Source organism: Primulina eburnea, unplaced genomic scaffold, assembly GCF_022965805.1.
Source record: "Primulina eburnea isolate SZY01 unplaced genomic scaffold, ASM2296580v1 ctg507_ERROPOS390280, whole genome shotgun sequence".
Lineage (NCBI taxonomy): Eukaryota > Viridiplantae > Streptophyta > Magnoliopsida > Lamiales > Gesneriaceae > Primulina > Primulina eburnea.
The window spans coordinates 93,755-115,556 of NW_027331309.1; the positions used below are offsets into that span (position 1 = coordinate 93,755).

The window sequence follows — 21,802 nt, forward strand, 5'->3', positions numbered from 1 at the left end:
TTTCCCAGTCCACAGTGTCGTTTGTTTGTGTGATAAAACGCGCTAATGGCACAGATTGCAGCAATTATGGTTAAAAATATAAATTAATACGGATCGAAAATTATGATAAAGCCGCTTTTTGCATTTTCTATCTTGCTTGTGGGCTTGTTTGTGGGCCTGGACATGGGTACCGTTTGCTTAGCCCTGTTGGAAATCTTGCAGCCCATATATGGCCATAAAGTGCTACACGCCTTTGTGCTAGTCTTATGGTGGTTGGAAAAGGCTCGGCTTTGGATATTATTTCATATCTTCTGTTTTCATCTCTATTTATTATATTCATTTGTATTATTATCATTATCCTTATGCACATCCCATCAGATATTTAATTTCATCAACATTCTCATATACATATGAGTTTTGACTATAGATATTCAACTCAAATATTATATTACCACCAATAATTGAATTTTCTCACATTTGAATTATTTCGAGTAAACTGTTGATATTTACTACATTGTTGAAAATAATAAGAAAAAAATATAAAAATTGGTAAATTAAACATTATTGAAAAAATATAAAAAACATTAGAAACAATTTGTCCTAATATCATTATCCAACAAAAATAGTATCAACACTATACTAAATTTTTTTTTTCATTCAACTAATTTCATTCAACAAAAGCATATTAAAATTAACATTATATCCGGAAAAATCATATATATATTAATTTAATTGGACCTTTGGGTCGGTATGGGTAGGATTTTTTAAGACCCGCTTTCATCCACATATCCGAAAATCTTCATACACAATTACTCATTTATTTAATTTAATTAGATAAAAATCTAATTCATACTCTTCTCTATTTGGGTTGGGTAATTGATTATTCATCGAGGTTCGAAGGAAATTGACATCTCTATCTTGTGGAATCTTATCAGGAAAATGATCGGAGAAGACAATGAGTCGGTGAACTCGTCTAGAATGGGCATGTTTAGACCCGGTCAAGCAAGTCCCGGGATTCAATGGTATTTTAATCCCTAATTTTAGATCATGTTGTTTTAAGATTGAAATAATTTTATTTTATAATGATATGTTAAAATAAAAGAAATATAATTATAAGTTTTATTTTATTTTTAATTGAATTTAAATTGATAGATTTTAACTTGTGATAATATTTTGTTTGTACATATATATAATTAATATAAATTTGGAAAGTAAATTTAATGATTTATTAATTTTTTAAAATTTTTTTTTGTATAATGACTTAATTTTAAAGGCATAGAATTTTTAGCGGGTCCAACCTAGATTGTACTTGTCGGATTTTCCGGTGGGACGGGTCTAAAGTGAGGCGGGGCAGATCCGTGTTTATCCAAACTCGCTTCATTGTCTCATCCCTAGAAATGATGAGGTCCACCGTCTCATATATTCTTGTGGTTGAGTTCATGCTACTTTTTAGATGATCTGTATTGTTTTGGAAATGTGGAGGTCCATATGCAAAATTTTAGAGGCCACATGAACGGAACAATTTCGGTCATTGGATCTTGATAGATACTCAGGGTAGTCTAAATTAATCGTATCAAAGCAGGACTTCGTCTTTGTGCCTTCTGTAATTGGCCGAGCCTCTATTGCGTTATAGTATCCGTTTTCGATAAATCTATAAGTTTGTATTTGGATTGATAGATTTAATTTAAATGGACACAATTTCGGTCAATGTTATTATTCTAAATACCTCTAATCCTAATTTTTTGAAGGAAAAAAAAAATTAAAAGAGCACACACTAATCTCCATAACCAAAAAACCCTAATCCGCAACACTGATTTCAATAAAGTTTTCTTTTTAGTATCAATGAAGTTTTGTTTTGTAAGATCAATTTCTTTCATTTGATTTGAAATTTTGTAGGAGTGGACTACAAAAACTGGAAAATATAAGCTATATCAGGTGATGTGATGTATACAGTATAAATATGGATAGTTTCAATTGGACCCATTGACATTCCATGCATGGATCGAATCAAAGGTCTTTTATATTTTCTTTGTCCGAAGAATAAAACAAGAAGAAAGACGCCCTGCAATGACCAGCAGGCTCCATACAAAGACACTCATTTGGTCCATTTAAAAAAATAATAGCCTCATAAAATATTAATTATTTTTTTTATAAATTTTCCTCCTGATTGAGTTTAAATTAAGTGGTTTGTATTGGAAAAGATATTTAATGGATGGATTTCGGCAGAATTAAATTTCCATTATTTTAATACATAAAAAAGTTTAAAACGGGTGCGAAGAAATTTCAAATCCAAATCCATTGAATTCAAAAGCATCCGAAAGAACGTGGTGAATTTAGGTAATTCATTTTAAATTCTTCAATTTAAGCTCACGTTCTAGGTTGCATTTGTAGTGAATCATTTGAAATCGAGATCCTTGGTTTTAAATCCATTATAGTTCGTTTGGATGATTTTAGTATGAGCAAAATTTTAATTGTATGTAATATATCTAAAGTAAAATTTTGCATTAGATATTGCAACGGATTTTAACTTCTGTGATTTGAAATCCAAAAATCCAAGCTTTCTCCAAAACCAATCTATATATTCACCCAATCAAATAATTCATCCAAACAAAGAATTCACCCAATCAAATAATTCATCCAAACAAAGACAAAAACTTGTGTGAGACAGCCTCACGGGTCGTATTTTGTGAAACAGATCTTTTATTTGGGTCATCCATGAAAAAATATTAATTTTTATGTTAAGAGTATTACTTTTTAGAGTGGTTCTCATGTGAGACCGTCTCACGGATCTTAATTTGTGAGACAGGTCAATGTTACAAATATTCACAATAAAAAGTAATACTCTTAGCATAAAAAGTAATACTTTTTCATGGATGACCCAAATAAGAGATCTTTCTCACAAATATGACCCGTGAGACCGTCTCACACAAGTTTTTGCCTAATTTTTATCGTGAATATCGGTAAGGTTGATTCGTCTCACAAATAAAGATTCGTGAGCTCGTCTCAGAAGAGACCTACTCCCAAAAAAAAACCTTTTAAAATTTCTCCTATTGTTTTGCTAAAATTGTGTCAACGTCCTCTGAATATAATAATTTGGTTTTCATCAAGTTCCCATAGGCATCAAGGTCTCAATTAAAAACGAAGTATCAAATTCGAAACTCAGTTATAACAATCGCCTGAAAAATACTATGAATTATTTAGTAATCGAAATCGGACTATCTACTATTATATGTGAGCTTACAATTTAGGCACAGTTGATCAGATTAATTCAAAGAACATTAATGGCGCTGAGTGACAATTCCAAAAGGGTGAAAACCAACAGCTGAAACTGTAAATTAAATCAGGAACAGGATACGATTTCGTCGACAATGGTTTTAATTAATTGCTAGGAGACAAGAAGATGACTACAATGAAATAAATCAAGCAATAGAAGAAAAAAGATACTCGAGAAAAAAGAGTTTGGTGTAATCGAAAGCCCATTATTGTACAACAGTGGAGACGCGGCCAAAGCAATCGCTTTCCAGTTAATAAACGAAGGATGGGGGACAAATTTTGGAATCCAAAGATGTCATCTCCTAAGTCTTTTAATGACCATGCATTGAGCCCCAGTCACATATTTCTTTTCACCTATCTTTTGTGCGACCATGAATGAAAACTGAAATTGAGAACCCAAAAACCCGATTCGGTCCGGTGACGTGCTCGAGCCAGTCAATTCTTGTTACTAACCAAGTGAGTTTTCTATGAAACCGGCCTTGTTTATATATGTTTATAAAGTGTGACATGACACTGGAAAATGATGGCGAGCTAGTCACCGAAAATTATTGATGTGGTGTCAAATATTACTGACGAGTTAAATGTGAAGTGGACATGTGAAAAAGTGAAAAATCGAAAAAAATACAAATTAATGGATTGAGACTGTGACTAAAAATGAAAAATATACGACATGACCTAGAATTTTCTCGTAATAATATAGTTTATCAATTCAGAACTTGGATTTTTCTAAAAATGTGTGACATTCAATATATCATCATGTTTAGGCTGCGATTTATATTGAAATGGAGTGTAGTGGGGGGACCTTGGAGGTGGTTGATAGCATTCATGCAACCACAAAATGGCATTGATTTCTTGATTAAGGCGAATAATTTGGACCACTCCATATTCATGCTCTAATACTAATCGATCTTTTTCAAGTCAAGGACTACTTGATATGATATCAAAATCTTTGTATTAGATGTGCCATGTGCTTAGCAAGGCCAAAATCATCCACAAACCTTTTTTGTCTTCATTTTTATGAATATTCCTTCTATTATCGACGGCGGCGGACTTGGAAATTCCGGTGAAATGGTATAAATGAGTGAAAAACGAAGTTTTTATTTTGGAAGGTTGTAAACTTTAAAATTCCTTATGTTTCAGATTCATTAAAATATATATTTATGTACATTTTAATATATGCATGTGATTAATCTAAATATGATATTTGGTCGGCTCTTGTTGGGTTCATTTGGCTATAAATAGGCATGCATGCCCTGAACTTTTCAAAAATGCTAAAATTTGTGTGGTGAAATTCACGATTTTATGAGATGTAAGGGTATATTTGGAAGAAAATTGATGGTTGCCTCTGTATAGATTAGTCGTGTCAAGATAACGATGCGACTTCTATCATGTGTGAGTTGATTGGTTGGTTAGCAATATCTTCACTTGACGACTGCCATTTTCTTTTCAAGAAATCGAATTCAAAAATTTTAAAATACTCTTTTTGTGTGTGTGTGTGTGTATATATATATATATATAACCATAGAGGCTTGATGCTAATGCATGTTAATCTTTCTTTTGCAGTATTCCCCCGATTTGCTGAAAGATCATATCTTGTGATATTAATTTTGCTCAAATTAAACAAAAAGATGATCACGTAATTTTCGAGATTGGGTCCGTCGGTTCCGCCTTTGAACCAACAATAAAGTTTTATTTGGGACGATATTTTAGGTTTTACTTTTTTTGGTATGATTCCAGATCTTAGTTTGAAGATGGGATTATAAAAAGGAGAGTAAAAAGAAGAAAAGGTTGGTTTTAGTTTTGTGTTGTTTCATTCTTGTTTCGCCATTCAGAAAAAACGCTAAAGTGCATATAATTTCCACGATCATTTCCATGCCTTGCCTTTAATTCTTGCTCCTTTTTTTATCTTTTCAGAAAAGCAGACTAAAAGAGTAGAGCCTACATACATAACTATATATATATTAGGGCTGCAAACGAACCGAACATGTTCGCGAGTTTTTCGAGCCGGCTCGATAAATATTCGATTCGTATTCGAACTTATCGAATTTGAGCCGAACTCGAACGCGTTCGAACTTTTTTTCGAGCCGAACTCGAGCCCAAATTATTTTGTTCGATAGCTCGCGAATAGTTCGCGAGCCTTAATATTTTATTAATATAATATAATTATATATATATATATACATTTCGAATATTTCGAGCATTTCGAGCTTTCAAACCTTAATATCCGAGCAATAATTCGAATAATTCACGAATATATTCGAATATTTCGAGCCGAACTCGAACTCGAACTTCATTTCGAGCCGAGCTCGAGCCCAAATATTTGAAATTATCGAACTTCGAATCGAGCTCGAACTCGAATATACCTATTTCGAGCCGAATTCGAGCCTGACTTTTTTAGTATTATTCGGCTCGATTCGGTTCGTTTGCACCCCTAATATATATACACATATGTGTGTGTAATATATACAAGTAATTTTTATACATTACCGATTAAGTAACACTCATCTATAAAAATGTGATGAATTCATAACAAATTTGTGTGTGCATATATATATATATGTGTGTGTGTGTGTGTTTTTTTTTTTTTTTTATCTCTTGAGTATTTTTTGTGAGCACTTGTACACAAGGGAAAGAATTCAAGAAATATATAAATAATTGTGCACACGTGTCAATCGGTGGATGGATCAGCACTGAACGGGAGTAAACGATCGTTACTATTAACGGAGTATTCAAGAAAGAATCCAATCCGAACCGTTCCAACAGAATTCTTTGTACTCTTCAGAACCATCTCCATCATCATCATCACCCCCTCATGCTCTCTAGCGCAGAAAGCCCTGCAAAAACCAGATAATTCTCCCTGCGCATAATTCTCGTACTTGCAGAATCGAGGAAGATCGAGAGGAATTTCAGGTCAATCAACTTGCTCGATCGAGTTTACGCCTAGCTAATTTTAGAAACAAGGCTTGTGGTCGGCATATCCATTTCCAAATTTGTTAGTCTATTCGAGGAAACGCGAGGGATTATTGAGTGATGTGATGGACATGAACAAGGCGGCGGAGTTGGTGGCGTGGGGGAAGAAGAGGAAATTGAGGTTAGAATATTTGGAGGACCTCCCGTCATCATCGGTTCAACTCAAAACGCGGCCTTTGGCTGATAAAACGCCGGTGAATTTCCCCAGTTCGACATGCGAGAGTTCGGGTTCGTATGGTGTTTTGGGGTCTTTCTGCTCAAGCAATGGATCATCGAGTGATCTGGCGATGGTGAATTCTCGCAGCCATTCTCTGTCAAAATCGATCAGATAATTCTCCTTCAAAATTAGTATAGGTTTTTTTTTTTTGAATTTCTTTTTTCAGGTACAGGGGGAGGAGAATGCGGTAACCGTGGATCAGTTTTTAGGGACCTCAAATGGCGATACGTTGAATCGGAGAGAGAGGTAAAAAAATAAAAATAAATAATAATAATGAACAAGATAAACGTCATGATTTTTCTCAACTCGTCTCTTCATTTCAAAATTCAAATTACCCGACAAGAGAATTTGATTATTTATTTTTTAGGAGCGTGACCTCAAGCGACATTCAAGTAGAGTCTGGCGAGATGGAGACGACGGCCAGGCCGAACGAATCGAATCCTCGCCGCCGTCTCACTGGCGAGAAAATGCCATCTGAAGATGATTTCGAAGAATTCTTCTCCTCCGCTGAGAAGAATCTGCAGAAACGATTCACTGACAAGTAAACAACACCCCCTCTCCCATCCCACCCTGGCAACCCCACCCTTCCCCTCTCCCCTCTCTCTCACACGGTGAAAGTCTTCTTACTGAACCATACGAATTCAAACACTGTTGCTGCAGGTACAACTACGATGTAGTGAAGGACGAGCCATTGGAGGGTCGCTTAGAGTGGGTTCAAATCCAACAAACTCAACCATGAAGAAAGCTAATCAATTCTTTCGTCCGAGCTTATCGAATCCAGTGTTAGTGCGTACTGTTTCCACTAATCTAGCTAGTTACCTTACATTTTATGGGGGATTTTAAATTTCTTTCTCGTTTCTTGTTTTTAGCATGTATATTCTGATCAAACTAAGAAGAAAACCCGTTGAATAAAAACTTCAGTATTATCCAATTTTATTTTTGTGGGGATTTCATTTCACTTTTCCTTCTATCTGGGCACAATTCTTCTACAAACCCAGTCGTAATTCTTACTAGTAATTAAATATCGTAATCTCAGTTAAGCCATTGCTTCAATTTCTCCTATCCTTCGATATTTCGTTCAGTGACTATTAACACATTTAGATTTGTCTTTCTGTATGCTTAATAGATGGGTTGAATAATTTCTCAACCTTTTTTCAACCTCTCTTTCTTTAAACCCAGTACACAGGAAAAGCGCGGAAGTTAAAATGACTCTTCAGATTTTGTTGTCAAATATATATGCATACAATCAAAAATAATGTAAAGGGTCATCCTCCCAAGTCCCAAAGATTTTAACTGCGTTTGGATTGTGTAATCTCAAATCATCATGAGTACTCATTGTTTTACATGCCGGTGAATTTCAGATCCATATTGAATATTATTACATCCAAGTTTATATACAGTGGATTTGAAATTCATTCAAAATATCTATAGTTTCAAATTCATTCTTCAAATTGGTTCATTCAATTCAGATCTTGACGACGTCCAAATATATACAATCTAAGTGAATTTAGAACAATATTATGGGCATCTTACGAAATAGTTTAATATAAAAGTACTGAATATCTTTGACGTCTCAAAGAATTTGCATCTCTAATATCATTCATATGTATTCCTAAATACTATAGTTTTAGTTAGTCTATAATTAATGTTCACATAACAAAAACATGCGAGCTCCTTATATATTTGTTCTATGATCCTATTCGAGCTGGTTATGAAATTAAAACAAATAAAATTACAATTCGAATCCTTGGATACCTTAATATTGTTGATATTTCAATAAATTGTGATGATAAATGTGCCGTATAGCGTGCATTTGCACGTTATATGTTTTCCCCTTGTCAAACATACTAAAGAGAGCGAGGGAAGAAAGAAGAAGAAAGAATCCCCTCTAATTACTAAATGCATATGGATGCATGCATGTATTCGAAAGACGTTAGAGTAACCAAGTCAATTTGATACTCCAATTTTTAACTTCGTGAAACAACTTTTTACATGGAATTTGCAAACTAACAAATATATAATGTCTTCTTTTCTTTTCCCCCAAGGCAATATATAATGTTTGGGTGTCTACTCGATGATTCACTATATTATTTTTCACCAGCACTCTTAGCTGCTCCTCTTTATATTCTCAGTCTCTTACTTGAGCGTCAGAAGGATTACATCGGGACACCCTCCCAGCCCCCTTCTAATACTCTTCTTCATGATTTCATATTCAGGGCAATTTTCAAACATGTATCTGGACTAATGATACTTGCTGGAATCGAATTCTAAATATTCAATAAGTATCACATAAGGATAACAAAAATAATTACACACACAAGGCTCAGAAAGCCCGAAAGAAAGCGAACACCATTCTAGTTTTTTGAATGGACTATTTTTGGGAACATAACCAACAAAACTACCCCAGAAAAAATGTTACGAACTCTGGGATTATAATTGATATTAGTTATTATTATTTTTAAGAAAATTATTTTAAAATAAAATTTTATTATTTCAGACTTCTAGTAGTATTTGATTTTAGTTGAATATTACCGGCATTATCGAGTTGGACTATTTTTAATTTAATTTTATTAGTTTCTACTTTTCTCAAAACAAATTTTATATATCTAAAATTTATATATTCTTAGGTGGAATTTTCATGTTTACAAAAAAATTGAATAAACTTATTAAAAATTTAATGTTGTGTATTATTTTATTAAATGTTTTAATCTTTTGTTCATATATTGAAAAAGAAAAATTAGATAATTTAAATTGTGTTTGACAATAATCAAATATTATTTTAAAATTTTCTAAAGTTAAAATCGATACTCCAAACTAAATTTAACCGAAAAAAAATTTCTTAGTTTGCTTTGTTAATTTATTATTTGATTTATTTAATAAAATCGATAAATTTTATTTTGCTCGAATTTTTATTAAAAACCGAATCAAAGCATACTCGATCGACCTTACGGACAAAGTAATTCAGTAGTCACAAAATTTCAAAACACAAATGCAACTATATGAGGAGCCGTAGGTCGGTGATTGACCCCTCTCAACTCTCAAGTAATTTTTTTTCCTTCAAAATGTTACACATAATTATTATTAAAAATATAGATTTAATTTTATAAATCTTCGTCAACTCTTATAATTATTTAATACTATGATATTTTTCCTTTTTTTTAACAATTATTTTATTTCCATTATACGAATTTCCTACATAATGATAGATTGATGCTTAAATGGCTAAAAGTTGAAACTTGAATAGTCAAGTAGCCGTAAAGACACAATATTTGAATTATTCTTTCTATTTTGATTTACGTATTTTTTTTATAAATTTAAATTTCACTTCCAAAATTTTAAATTCTGCTTGTATTAAATGTGAGCTTTGATAGACAACTAAAATCATATTTCCTATGGTGTTTAAAAAACGTGAAAATTTCCAGAAAAAATCTGAAATTATACTGCTTTCTTATTTCATCGATCATCGATTGAATTATAAGGGTCATTAATTATTCTTGGAGATTCAAAATATAATCCGAAATTTTACTGTTATAATCACTTTTTATTTCATGTTTTGATTGTTTTGGATTATAATTTTCATGCATCTCTCCGTTTTCTTATCAATTTTTTCTAACTTACCTTATATCAAAGCTCATGATGTTTTTTCTTAAGCAAAAACTTGTGTGAGACGGTTTCACGATCGTATTTTGCGAGACAGATTTCTTATTTGGGTCATCCATGAAAAAATATTATATTTTATGCTAAGAATATTACCTTTAATTGTGAATATTTTTAAAAAATATTTCTTTCGTTAAATAATTAAATTATGTGAGTTCATGGAAACCAGCCACGTAATGATTATTATTGTTCACAAAACTCAAGCTCTATAAATTAAACCCTATACATTTAAATCATTAATGAAAAAATTTTGAAATTGTATTATATTTATGTATAAAGAGTAGTCATTATTCCACGGCCTCCTTTAGAAATCAAGCTTATCAAACTTCATCACAACAAACATTTTTTTTAAAAAAATCTTTAGATAAAGTCTTCGCTTCGATGGTTTATGAAATTATCATCTTCTCCTTATTCCGACAAAACTCAAGTACTGCATATTCTTTGTTCTTTATTAATATGCTTGTTTCTACTATGTAAAACAGGAATCTTAGCTAAAGCTAAGCTACTATTATTCTTTTGTATACATTAGTCATTGAATGATCTTGCTTACGGTGTAAATCGACTGGAATCTGTCTCAAACAATTTGTTTGAAAAAGCTAACATGGAGGTGAAGTGCGAACATGGATTACACGAATATGAATTCTTCTCTGCTTGAGAAATTGAACATCTACGGTGATCCGACAACTATATAGTGCATTCTTAGATAATACTTATTGGTCATTTTTTGTGTTCTCGATGATTATAACTCCTCTGTTCTTCTGGGATTCTTCTTTTTATGTTAGCTTCTTCCAACGAAAAATTTGATCTTCTTGATATATTCATACCGTTTTATTTAGTTCTTTTATTTTCTTTTGGGACCATATTGAATGTTTTTGTCCTTTTTTTAAAAAAAATCAAAGGTTGGTTGAACATATCATTCGGTTCAGTAGTGTCTCGTCTGATTTCTTAGCTTTCTAACCGATGTTTGTACAAAGCTGATCATTTGATTCGCTGCAGGTTTTTTCTTTACATCAAAACATACAATCCTATCAATGTTCTTGCTTGCTAATTGCATATATTTAGCTTGTGTTATTGTGTTTGAGATCAATTGACTTTATTAAGAGAGAGATTGAAACATGATGTTTAAACAGTCACCTACCACCAACTATATATTTTGATAAAATAACAAGTCATTCATCATATAATTGATATCAAAGTTAATACTACATGTTCGATTTCCATAGATTGTATGTATGAATCACCACCAATAGATATCGAAAACCTAAAACACCATTAGATAAATCCTAAAAAAATTGGATGATTATCTAATAATAGATAATATTAATTCATTGTAAAAACTACTCTTTATCCAAAATAAGTGATATCGTTATTTTGTAAAACTTGTGTAAAATTTAAAATAACTGATAAATATCCAACCATTTTAATTTGAGTTAATAATTATATAATAGTCAATCGGTCTATGGTCCAATCCAATGGGAGACCCCATTAAAGACAGATGGAAACATGTTATCATTGCTACATGTCTTTTTTTTTTAATTTTTTTGCCAAAATCACATTAGTTCAATAGTATTGCAAGTAAAATATAATATATATTACATTTCAAAATTTTCTACAAATTTTCACACAGTGGTTTTTTTTTTTTAATGAGTATAAACACCAAATTATGGAAATTTATCTGACAGGTTTCTAAAAATCGGGCCAATTTTGTATTTCTCGTCCCGTCAGAAAAAAAAACCCGGAAACTGAAGCGGCTTTAGCTTTCGTTGTTCGCACGCCAGCCCGTAAAACCATCCCTGAATCAGATTTCTAAAATTCTTTTGATTTTTCTTCAGTTTTTCTCTAATACCCAGTCGCTGTTTTCCTTAAATCTTTTCCTCTCTGGCGTAAAGACAGAATCTTGTTGATGCAAAGGTTCTATAGACTGGCTTGATTTTTGGGAAATGAGGCTGAAAATAGTTCACCAAAATCAAGAGAACATGGGCAGGGAAGAACTGGTGATGAAGCAGGAATCAGTTGAAACGGGTGATCAAATGGAGGAAACCCAGATGAATCCTGCATTGGAGGATGGTTCAACGAAGGAGAATTCGACGGCTCTGGAGGTTTCTCCAACTACTGCTGCTTGCCCTGTGCTTGTCACTGTGAGCTTTCTTGGCCTGAAATTCGTGAATTTGATGGTTTTGTGGGTGGGATTGCTGAGCTTATATCAGATCTGGTTTGTTGTTGCTAGGGTAAGAGGAAGCGGAAGCCTAAGGAGCAGTTGATTGACGAGTTTTCGCTGTTCATCTCGAGCAAGAAGAGGAAGAAGAAGCAGTCTTTTCCCAAATCTAAATTTGTGAGACATCATTTATTGTTTCGTTTCTTCAATCAGAGATTTTATTTTTATTATTTTTTTCAGTTTGGTTACACAAACAGTATGCACGCCTTCCTTTTGGTGTTTGAGTGCCAAAGAGTTTGGTTTACATCCAGCAAGGCATTGAATTTGAGTTCTGTGAATCAAGAGATGATCCGACTTGATTCCGAATTGGTTTGAGTCCATCGTGGCTCCAAAAATAAGGAGTCAGGGGAAAAAACTCTTCATTTATGTATTCCTTCCTGTCCAGTGACAACTTTCTTGACCAGTTCTTACTTATTAAGATGATTTTTGTTCACTGTTACTTCAATATAATCTCGGTGCATGGTAATCCAAAACATTGAACTTCAATTTTGCATGACATAACATGATTGGGGCCTGCATTGAAGGGCCACGATGTGACCTTTTTCCCTGTAGTATAGACATAATTGTGTTTGGATGTGCATCTATCTACCTTGGTTATTTTTTCAAACTTGTACGCACTCAGAAGTGAGTTTTTAGTATTTGTTTCATGCTGGTTCTACTTTATTATGGACTGTAGTGATAGCTTTGACAGGTTTCTTGAAAGTCATGGGTCAGTGTAATAACCTGGCCTTCAGTTGCAGGAGAAGTGTGACTGACTAAATAACAAAATAAAAATGAACTTTTCTACCAACTTGTATTACTTTAAAACGAATATGTATGCAATTTAATTGTTAGCAGAGCTCAATATGTAGAGTCACAATTGAACGGGCCTATGGATATGAGATAGGTAAAAGACTACAATCAAGGATATCAGTCCCTTGTCCTACCAGTCTGTCCGTAAAAGACTTTACACTGAATTCCTCTGGGAACTATTCTTCTTAACTATCTCGGCTTTACGATACTAATTACTACATGTTGTTGGAGAAATCCATTGTATCCTTTTATAAACCTCATCATATCCTTCCTACAAACTGATAGTGGAAAAGGGGTATCACAAAAGATATCATGAGCTGTTTGTTCTTGAAAATGTTCCAGCTTCTATCACTTTCTCCCTTATGGTGTAACGCATCTGAAGATTGAGACATTAGTCAGCCCGTATGCCAAAGGTCATAGATTAAATGTTTCCTGTTTAGAACATTTATCATGGATTGATATTCTTTGAAAAATCGTCAGATGGATAACAATCTATTGTTTCAGTGATATTTGCAATTAACATATGGATTTAAAAATGCATTAGCAGGGGACACCTGACGATGGAGGAACATTGATGCAGTCTGTTCCATTTAAGTCACCCACCATGATTCGAGCAGAGGAGGTTCATTTGAGTTTGGGCAATGATCAGCCTAGCTTTTTGAAAGTCTTAGTTAGATCACATGTCGGGAGTTGTTTCTGGATGGTATTTAATTTTTTATGTTATCATCCCTTCTGACATTTTCTTGACTGGATGTGTAGGTTAAGTTTTTAACGCCCCCGCAATTTCCATTTGTCCGCAGGGTCTTCCCGTGCCCTTTTGCAGGCTACATTTACCAGCTGATGATGCTACAGTTAATCTTGAGAATGAAACCGGTGACGAGTTTGGAATAAAATACATCGCACATAAGACTGGACTAAGCGCCGGATGGAGGAAGTTTGTAGCTGGGAACAAATTGCTAGAAGGGGACGTTCTGATCTTCCAATTAGTCGAACCTTGCAGATTTAAGGTGACAATCATGTCACATGTCTGCTGAAAATACGCATTTAGTGTAACTGCCACACCTTTTAGGGGTGATTCACCTGTGGAAAATTTGTTCATCTAATATTATGTGCCGATTCTGTAGGTGTACATTATAAGAGCAAATGATTTGACTGAGGTAGATGGTGCACTTAGCCTTCTTACTTTGGAATACCAAACTAAGCGAAGTGACGCAGGTTAGTTTTGCGCTGTCTATTTCTTGTTCCTGTTCGATTAAAATATATATTCTAAGTTTTTTGTGGCATTTGGAGGTGTTTGGCTTCATGGGCACGTAATCTTTACCAGTTTTAATTCTGAAACTACTGCGCAGAGGGAAAACTGGATGCGCATGGCAAGCAGAAAAGGCGACCAAGATCTCTTCCATTGGTGGTTTTCAAGAAATTGAATCAGAAGGAAGGCTCATCAATGCCACAACTTGGACAGCCAGAGGAACATTCAGGAATCGATAGTGATGAGGTTGCCTCGGAAGTTTTGGAGGATTCCAAGTTCTCAGGATTTTCTTTGCGTTTGAAAGATGTTCAAGGTTTTGAGGGATTTCACATCATGATAAATGGAGCGTGCATCGACCCTGAGCTCCCAGAAAATATTCGTCTAAAATACTACGCGCTATGCTGCAGCAAGAACATGTTCCTTCATGACCATCTCCTCCCAGGGCTCTCCAGCAAGTTAGCGGCTGGTATGATTTTCGAAGCTGTCAACATTGCTGATGCTATACGAGCTTGTAAACTCACCACCCCAAAAAAAGAATTTGAAGTGTGGGAAAAATCTTTGAAGTCTTTTGAACTTTTGGGATTAGAAGTCGGGTTCTTACGGGTTCGTCTTCGTCGACTGCAAAGTCTCTCCTTCGACTCGGAAGATGCCTTTGAGACAAAAAGGTATCTGGATGTTAAGACAAATCGTTGTCGCATTGAAGTTGATATTCAAAATCTTGAAGAAAAGCTTGTGGAACTTGAAGAGCTATCTGCTAAATATGATGGTGAAATAGTCTCTCTAAAGACTAAAGCCGAGAGCTATGACATGAATTTTCAAGACGAGGCTAACGCTAAATGGTAATATTCTCTTCGATATTGATGGGGAAAAAAGGGTGAAATGGAGTGTCTTATCATTTAACATGCTAGAAGATATTTGGGGATATTTACCAAAAAAAAAAAAGAGATATTAGGTTTATTTTGGTTTTGTTTTTCTGGAGTTTGTAGAAATATAATTTCTTTTTCCTTCGTTTAACTTATTTTAAAATGTTATATTTATGATTATATTAGAAGAGATGAAAGTGGGCGGAAATATATCTTTAAAAAGGAAATTTAAAATAAATAAAATACCTGTTTTATTTTGAGAGAAAATATTATTTTTGAGAAACCAAAAAGAGAAAAATAATAAAAGAGAAAAATAATAGGATTATTCAACATTCATTTGATTTTGATATATAATGTGGGATTATGTGTTTATACAATCCTACATTGACAAACCAATGCCATTGACATTGAGTTTTGACTTTATCATGATATTTTTGAATGGTGACTAAATTTGATGAATTGCTTATCTACTCTAAATTAAGAATTTTCAAAGATGATTACAATGAAAGTTTCTCTCTCAATCAAAAATTTTCATTCAAATACAACCTATAATTTATTTTATTTTCCACGAGTTTCATATTTAATAATAAAATAATAATAATTTAAGGTTGTATTAGATACATGAAGATGGATTAACATTTATTTTAAGCATCGTACTAACAAAATTACCGTTAGAATAATAGAGAATAGAGATAGTTGGATCAAAGGAGTACAAAGAATGACGAGTGAAACAGACGGTACTTTTTTTTAAGGAAAAAAAGACGGTACTTTTAAAATGTCCCTACTCCTCATTTATTTAATTTTTTTTAAAAAAATGTCCTTACTCCTAATTTTTGTGTAAAAAAATTTCATAACCCATTTGCACTTTCTGCAGATCATAATTTTTTCCCTTTTATTTTAGTATTATTTTATTTTATTTTATTAATTATTTGGCTCTGCACACGCATTAGTTCTCTGTGATATTGCCGTGTTGACTGTTGACTTATCCATTATTTCAAAATTGCAGATTCATTCAATTATGAGAAATCAAAGTTTGGTATTGCTTAATTCCATTGATTGTTTTTCCAAAACTATAAATTATATGAAAATATTATTAAATAACAAATTAATTTGACAAAAAGGGATCAATATATATATACGAAATGTTAAAGAGATTTTTGTATGCGATTCACCTCGACAAGATTAAGCAGATGGAAAGTGAAGCAAATTACATTATAAAAAGAGAGACCACATACTAAATTAATTCAACCACCAAAAAAATTTCCATCTACATTTCCAAAGTTAGAAAAAACTTTAATCCTCCGTTGCTCCAATGCATGTCACTTTGCTAATTTATTCACTCATTCATCTGAATCCTGAAACCAACAAAAAAAAAAAGAAACAGAATCTGGATCAGAATTAAAAAGAAAAAGAAAGAAAGAAACAATTTCTCACATTTCTTCATAAATTCACCCAAAATCCCAATTTTGTTCTCATATAATTACTTGTAACTCGATATTTGCAGTAACAAAAATGTTTTCTTTGGAAAATAAGACTAAAAATACAGTTACGTTTTCTGAAACTTGTTTCTAAATACAACCTGTGAATTATTGCTGCAGTGTTCATCTTCATGCAAACCAAGCCTCTTTTCAACGGACCCTTCAGCCTTATCAGAAGTTTTCTTGAAACCAACGTGAGATTTCTTAAGCCCAAGAAAACCCTTCCACCTCGTCGGATTCTTCGGCGGCCTCAGCGAGAAATCTTCATCGTTTTCTTCGTTCTGAAGCTCATCCCTGAGCGTGGTCGTCTTGTTGCCGCCGCCGCAGTTCTCCTTGAACGGAAGCAGCCTCCCCTTGAAGAAGAGCTCATCAGCACTCATCATCGAGTGATTACTCACAGAGAACTCGAAATCCGAGGAAACAGGCGCATCCCTGTATGCAGCAGCGGCAGCAGGCCTGATCATGTGGGATTGGGAGCGAGAATGGGATTGAGAATGGGATGATGATTCAAGAAAATCATTGGAGAAGGAGATTCTTGGGCTCGTTGGAGGAGGATTATTAATCCCTTTGTGGTGCTCTGAGTTTTGGTTGTACATCTCCAACATGCCATGGAGCTCCCAAACAAAAGCACGAGGTTGGAATTCAAATAGCAAAAGAATTGAAATCTCCACTCTCTCTCTAATAAATTTTTCTCAGGGGGTCCCTTTACCACTGTTGCAGTGTACCAGTAGATGTTTTGTGTTTATCTCAGATGAGGGGGACCTTTTCTTTCTGGTACAATCTTTGTCGTTTATTATTCTATATATGTGTCAAAATCTTGGCCACAAGAAAACGTGTTTTGATTAGTTTTGTTGGGTTGAATCCAAATGATGTGATTATGGTCAAAAGAATGAGGAAATCCAAGGTTTAATGGAATAAGCGGACATGTACGTTGTCTAGATTGGAGATGTGATTGGTTTTGTCAAAACATGGTCATTTGGCATTCATTGAAGAATCTTATCACCAAAGCTTGGATAGAATTAATTCCCCTAGCTTGCTTCGGACTTTGTATATATATATATATATATATATATATATATTGTGACAAAGTGGAGGAAGATTCACATTTTTGTTGATAATATTGATAAGAATGGAAGAAATAAGGAGATCACGGGTGCATCAGATGATATATATATAATATTTGTGTGCAGTAGAAGTGATGACATCATTAAATTATAAGGACAGATGATTAAATGATGAATGAATTGACGTATGATCGAAATAAAAAGATGCCAAGTACCAGATTTGGAGGGGAGTCACAGTTTCCCTTTGCTGGCAAATGCAACCAACTACAGTTGTTTCTTTTTGAATTTTTATTTATGGTTCATTGGCTTTCTGAATAGGTGGATGGTGACATACTTTGACCAGTGTTTTTGGCAAAGTTTGTTTCAATTATTTTAACATCAATTTATGTGCAATTAAATGTTATTGGCTTTCTTTGTGCTATTTACATCGGGAAAAGTTTTTTTTTTTTTTTTTGTCTATGTTCTTTTAATTTTTTTTTAAAAATGATGTTATTATCGGTTAGCTTATGATATTAATCAACTAAATTGTATCCTATTTTAGTTATTTCTGTGATTCAGGAGTGATGTAAGCGAATCTTTCAGGCGATATCGATTACGGTGCTTATGTTGTATTTGAAAATGATTATATGTCACCAAAAATTTATGACGTGTCGATGTCATGTCAGTATTCAAGTGAAAAATGACATGAATTGAAATATAAGTACATATTAGATGGACTGAGATTATAAATTGATAGATAACATTACAAAAATGAAATACGTGAAAGTTAAGGAATAAAAATATAATTTATATGTTTTAATGACATAGAAGAGATTGCTGGAAAATTATGATGAAAATCGTAGCTTGATTTTCGTATGATAATTTAAAAGCACCTCTTAACATTTAATAAATATACACGGTTTGATGTGAAGGATGAGATGTTTATTGATTACATATAATTCACCACATTCAACATTTGACTCAATTTGTATAATCGATTAGATCCACAAATCATTATATTATCTATATCTATGTGAGATGAATGAACTTGATCCACATTTGTAATGAAGTGTAATACTTTTGAAATAAAAAATAATAATTTTCATTTAAATGATCAACATATATTATTTAATATTTTTCTATAACATAGCTAACGAAAATGTTACTTTGGACATAAAAAAATAATATATTTCCTGACATTCAAGTTGGATCGGAGATTCATCCTACAAAATTGACTCATGACATCATCTCATATACGTTTTTGTGTCTCTATGATATAAATATTTGTTATTTCATGTCACAAACCAAACGACAATGTTTTCTTTTATCAGACATGCATCTAAAGTTAAAAATATCCCCATTATTCTGAAAAATTAATTTAAAAAGACATTGAATTGTGGTGTCTTTTGAGAGTTGAGATGTCATTGTTGTGTGTACTTTTTAAGTAAAAATTAGAGAGTGCGTGTGACTGGTAAAACAGAACTTTTAAAAGCTGGATTATTGCCTCAGTTGACCGCAACATTTGACTTTTTGTATTTACCTGTTACCACTCACTTAGCTGTCCGTAACAGCTTATCCATCGTCCACGTTATTAATGTGCATCTATACATTATTATTTTTGAAAAAAAAATTAACAAACATTAAAAATATACGAGATTCCTATTTTTTAAAAAAGAAAAAAGAAAAAAACGAGATTCGGACATTATTTTTTATGGATTATTTTCATTCAACTCTCAACACCTGATCATTCTGTGAAATATTATTTTACGAACCAAACGATTATATTATATATGTTGAATATTAACGATTATATTATATATGTTGAATATTTTGTAATTTTTTTTCTTATTTTACGAACCAAACGATTATATTATATATGTTCGATATTTGGTAGCTTCCATGTGACAATACACATTGATCAAGTCAAGTACCACGAGTATGGTTTGATAAAGATTCATTGCCAATGTTTGTAAACATAACTTCTCGTCGAAAATAGGCTGATACGCTTATACATAATCAATCATTTATGAAATAAATGCCAGTATGCTAAAGATATATCAAAGTAGTACATATTGTATTGAACTCGATTTAATTTAAAATTTTAGTTAAATATTTTCCGTTTATGTATGTTCTGGTTTATAATATTAACAAATCGTGTTTCTGTAACTGAGAGTGAGACGTCAGTTAAAATGATGTTATATGTACAAGTGATTATATAATTAAAATTTTCTAGTGAAATCTTTTCATTCATAAAAGAAAAAGAGACGTTAAATGACTTTACCTGAAAACTTTGATCCAGAAACAAATATATCATTCTTAAGTTATCAGTTTCACACATTCGATCATACACTCACTAATTTATCATTTATCAATTATATGTTATGAACTACAAAAATAATATTTTAACTGATCATTTAATAATGTTGAAATTTCTAAATGGTCCCAACTACGACAATAGATATTAAAAGCAAACGCTGCAAGCTGTTTGTCAGTAGAGACTCATAAAATGTACACAAATTTGTAAGATATTTTGTTGTTGATATTTTAATAATCTCTAAAATAATAAAACATGCATAACCCCCACATATTCTTAATTTTGTTATAAATCATCATTAATATAAATATTAATTAATTATTTTACTCAGAAGACTTATTTACTTACATTTTTATTAATTAATTTATTTTCTTAGATTTTTTTTTCCAGTTAAATTCTTTTCTTTTTTGAATGTGTGCCGCTGATATATCCAACGGCCCCATCAAAGTATCGTAATTCAATTAGTTTTTTTTTATACATAAATAAATATATCTTGATTACACACACATATATATATAAATTGTTGCGTTAATAACACAATATTCTGTAAACTATGTTAGTTAGGTAAATCATATTGAAAAAATATAATGCGACCCATTCACTCGAATAAATATTGATATGAGAAATTACTCTTTTGACCGTTAATCAAACATTCACCAACTCGAATATTTCGAAAAACCCTAATTTTAACGTGCCAACGAATTTTCTTTCTTGGGTTCCTTCTTATCTTCATCTTTGTGGATATATAAATATATAAAGAATATGTCGTGCAGTGCCCATGGTCGGTAAAGGTAGGTTTTCTATTTTACCTTTTAGTAATTAATAAGTTAAATAAATGTTTTATCTACTAAAAAATAAAATAATAAACCTTTATCTGATATTTTTTAAAATGTTTGAAAATTTTAGCTTATGCATTGACGTGATATTACATGTGTAAGAGTCATTTTGACGTTAAGTCAATCCTTCATCGGAAACACCATAACTAAAAAAAAAATTAACAGACTAAACAAAAAGTTTACAATATAAAAAACAAATATCACAAATAGATCTGTCACAATATCAAATCTAACACAACATAACAAAATCTGCAAAGTCTGTCAGACCCGACTCATCACATAAATTAATTAAGTGGGTTAGGCTGATAATTTCGTAACACGATATAATTTCAGATCAGTCTATCACATTAAACCGTTTTGACATCTTTAATCACGAAAAGATCGATCTATACGTGACTAAAATTAATGATTTTTCTATTTTTTTATATTCTTCTCTTACTTTTTGTTTTAATGTCACTATATTTTGTTGCTTTATCACAATTATCAATTGACGATAAGTATATCACTCCTAATATTTTAAATCATAGAATAAGTTTTTTGTGAGACGGTCTCATCAATAGTTATCTGTTAGACAGATCAACCCTACCGATATTCAAAATAAAAAATAATGTTCTTAGCATAAAAAGTAGTATTTTTTCATGGATGACCCAAATAAGATATATATCTCACAAAATACGACCCGTGAAATCGTCTCACGCAAGTTTTTGCTTAAAAAAGTCCAAACTATGAAATCCATATTTCCAATCTTACTCGAGTCTTACACAAAACCTGAAATCCATTTCCATTTCAAATGATGCTGCCGATTAAATAACACACAATACCATTCAAATCCAGCACAAGCCATTTGTTTTTACAGTTACAAGCGTGCATGAATCACCGGTAATAGTCGTTCTCATCATAAATTTTCATGTGCAAC

General features: G+C 32.5%; 3 protein-coding genes across 5 annotated transcripts; 2 read left to right on the top strand and 1 right to left on the bottom strand.

Moving 5' to 3' along the window:
* The first annotated feature begins 5,915 nt into the window (after positions 1-5,915).
* On the top strand, positions 5,916-7,379 carry LOC140821296 (cyclin-dependent kinase inhibitor 7-like). 2 transcript variants are annotated; one of them, XM_073181751.1, is made up of 4 exons: positions 5,916-6,512; positions 6,612-6,685; positions 6,807-6,980; positions 7,100-7,379. In XM_073181751.1, exons 1-4 carry the CDS (start codon positions 6,288-6,290, stop codon positions 7,176-7,178), a joined length of 552 nt encoding a protein of 183 aa, XP_073037852.1. In that variant the 5' UTR covers positions 5,916-6,287; the 3' UTR covers positions 7,179-7,379. The 2 variants fall into 2 exon arrangements, with proteins under 2 accessions (XP_073037852.1, XP_073037851.1); XM_073181750.1 differs by having other exon boundaries at positions 5,918-6,512; positions 6,606-6,685.
* A 4,380-nt stretch (positions 7,380-11,759) lies between these two features.
* Positions 11,760-15,359, top strand: LOC140821295 (B3 domain-containing protein Os01g0234100-like). Of its 2 annotated transcripts, none has more exons than XM_073181748.1 (6): positions 11,760-12,234; positions 12,324-12,428; positions 13,648-13,806; positions 13,904-14,110; positions 14,228-14,318; positions 14,453-15,359. In XM_073181748.1, the coding sequence occupies exons 1-6, from the start codon at positions 12,037-12,039 to the stop codon at positions 15,193-15,195; spliced, it is 1,503 nt and encodes a 500-aa protein (XP_073037849.1). In that variant the 5' UTR covers positions 11,760-12,036; the 3' UTR covers positions 15,196-15,359. The 2 variants fall into 2 exon arrangements, with proteins under 2 accessions (XP_073037849.1, XP_073037850.1); XM_073181749.1 differs by having other exon boundaries at positions 11,761-12,234; positions 13,651-13,806.
* Positions 15,360-16,357: 998 nt separating this feature from the next.
* On the bottom strand, positions 16,358-17,405 carry LOC140821299 (uncharacterized). Its single transcript, XM_073181755.1, has 2 exons — positions 16,795-17,405; positions 16,358-16,570 (listed from the first exon to the last, which is right to left on the bottom strand). Exons 1-2 carry the CDS (start codon positions 17,296-17,298, stop codon positions 16,556-16,558), a joined length of 519 nt encoding a protein of 172 aa, XP_073037856.1. The 5' UTR covers positions 17,299-17,405; the 3' UTR covers positions 16,358-16,555.
* Positions 17,406-21,802: the final 4,397 nt, after the last annotated feature.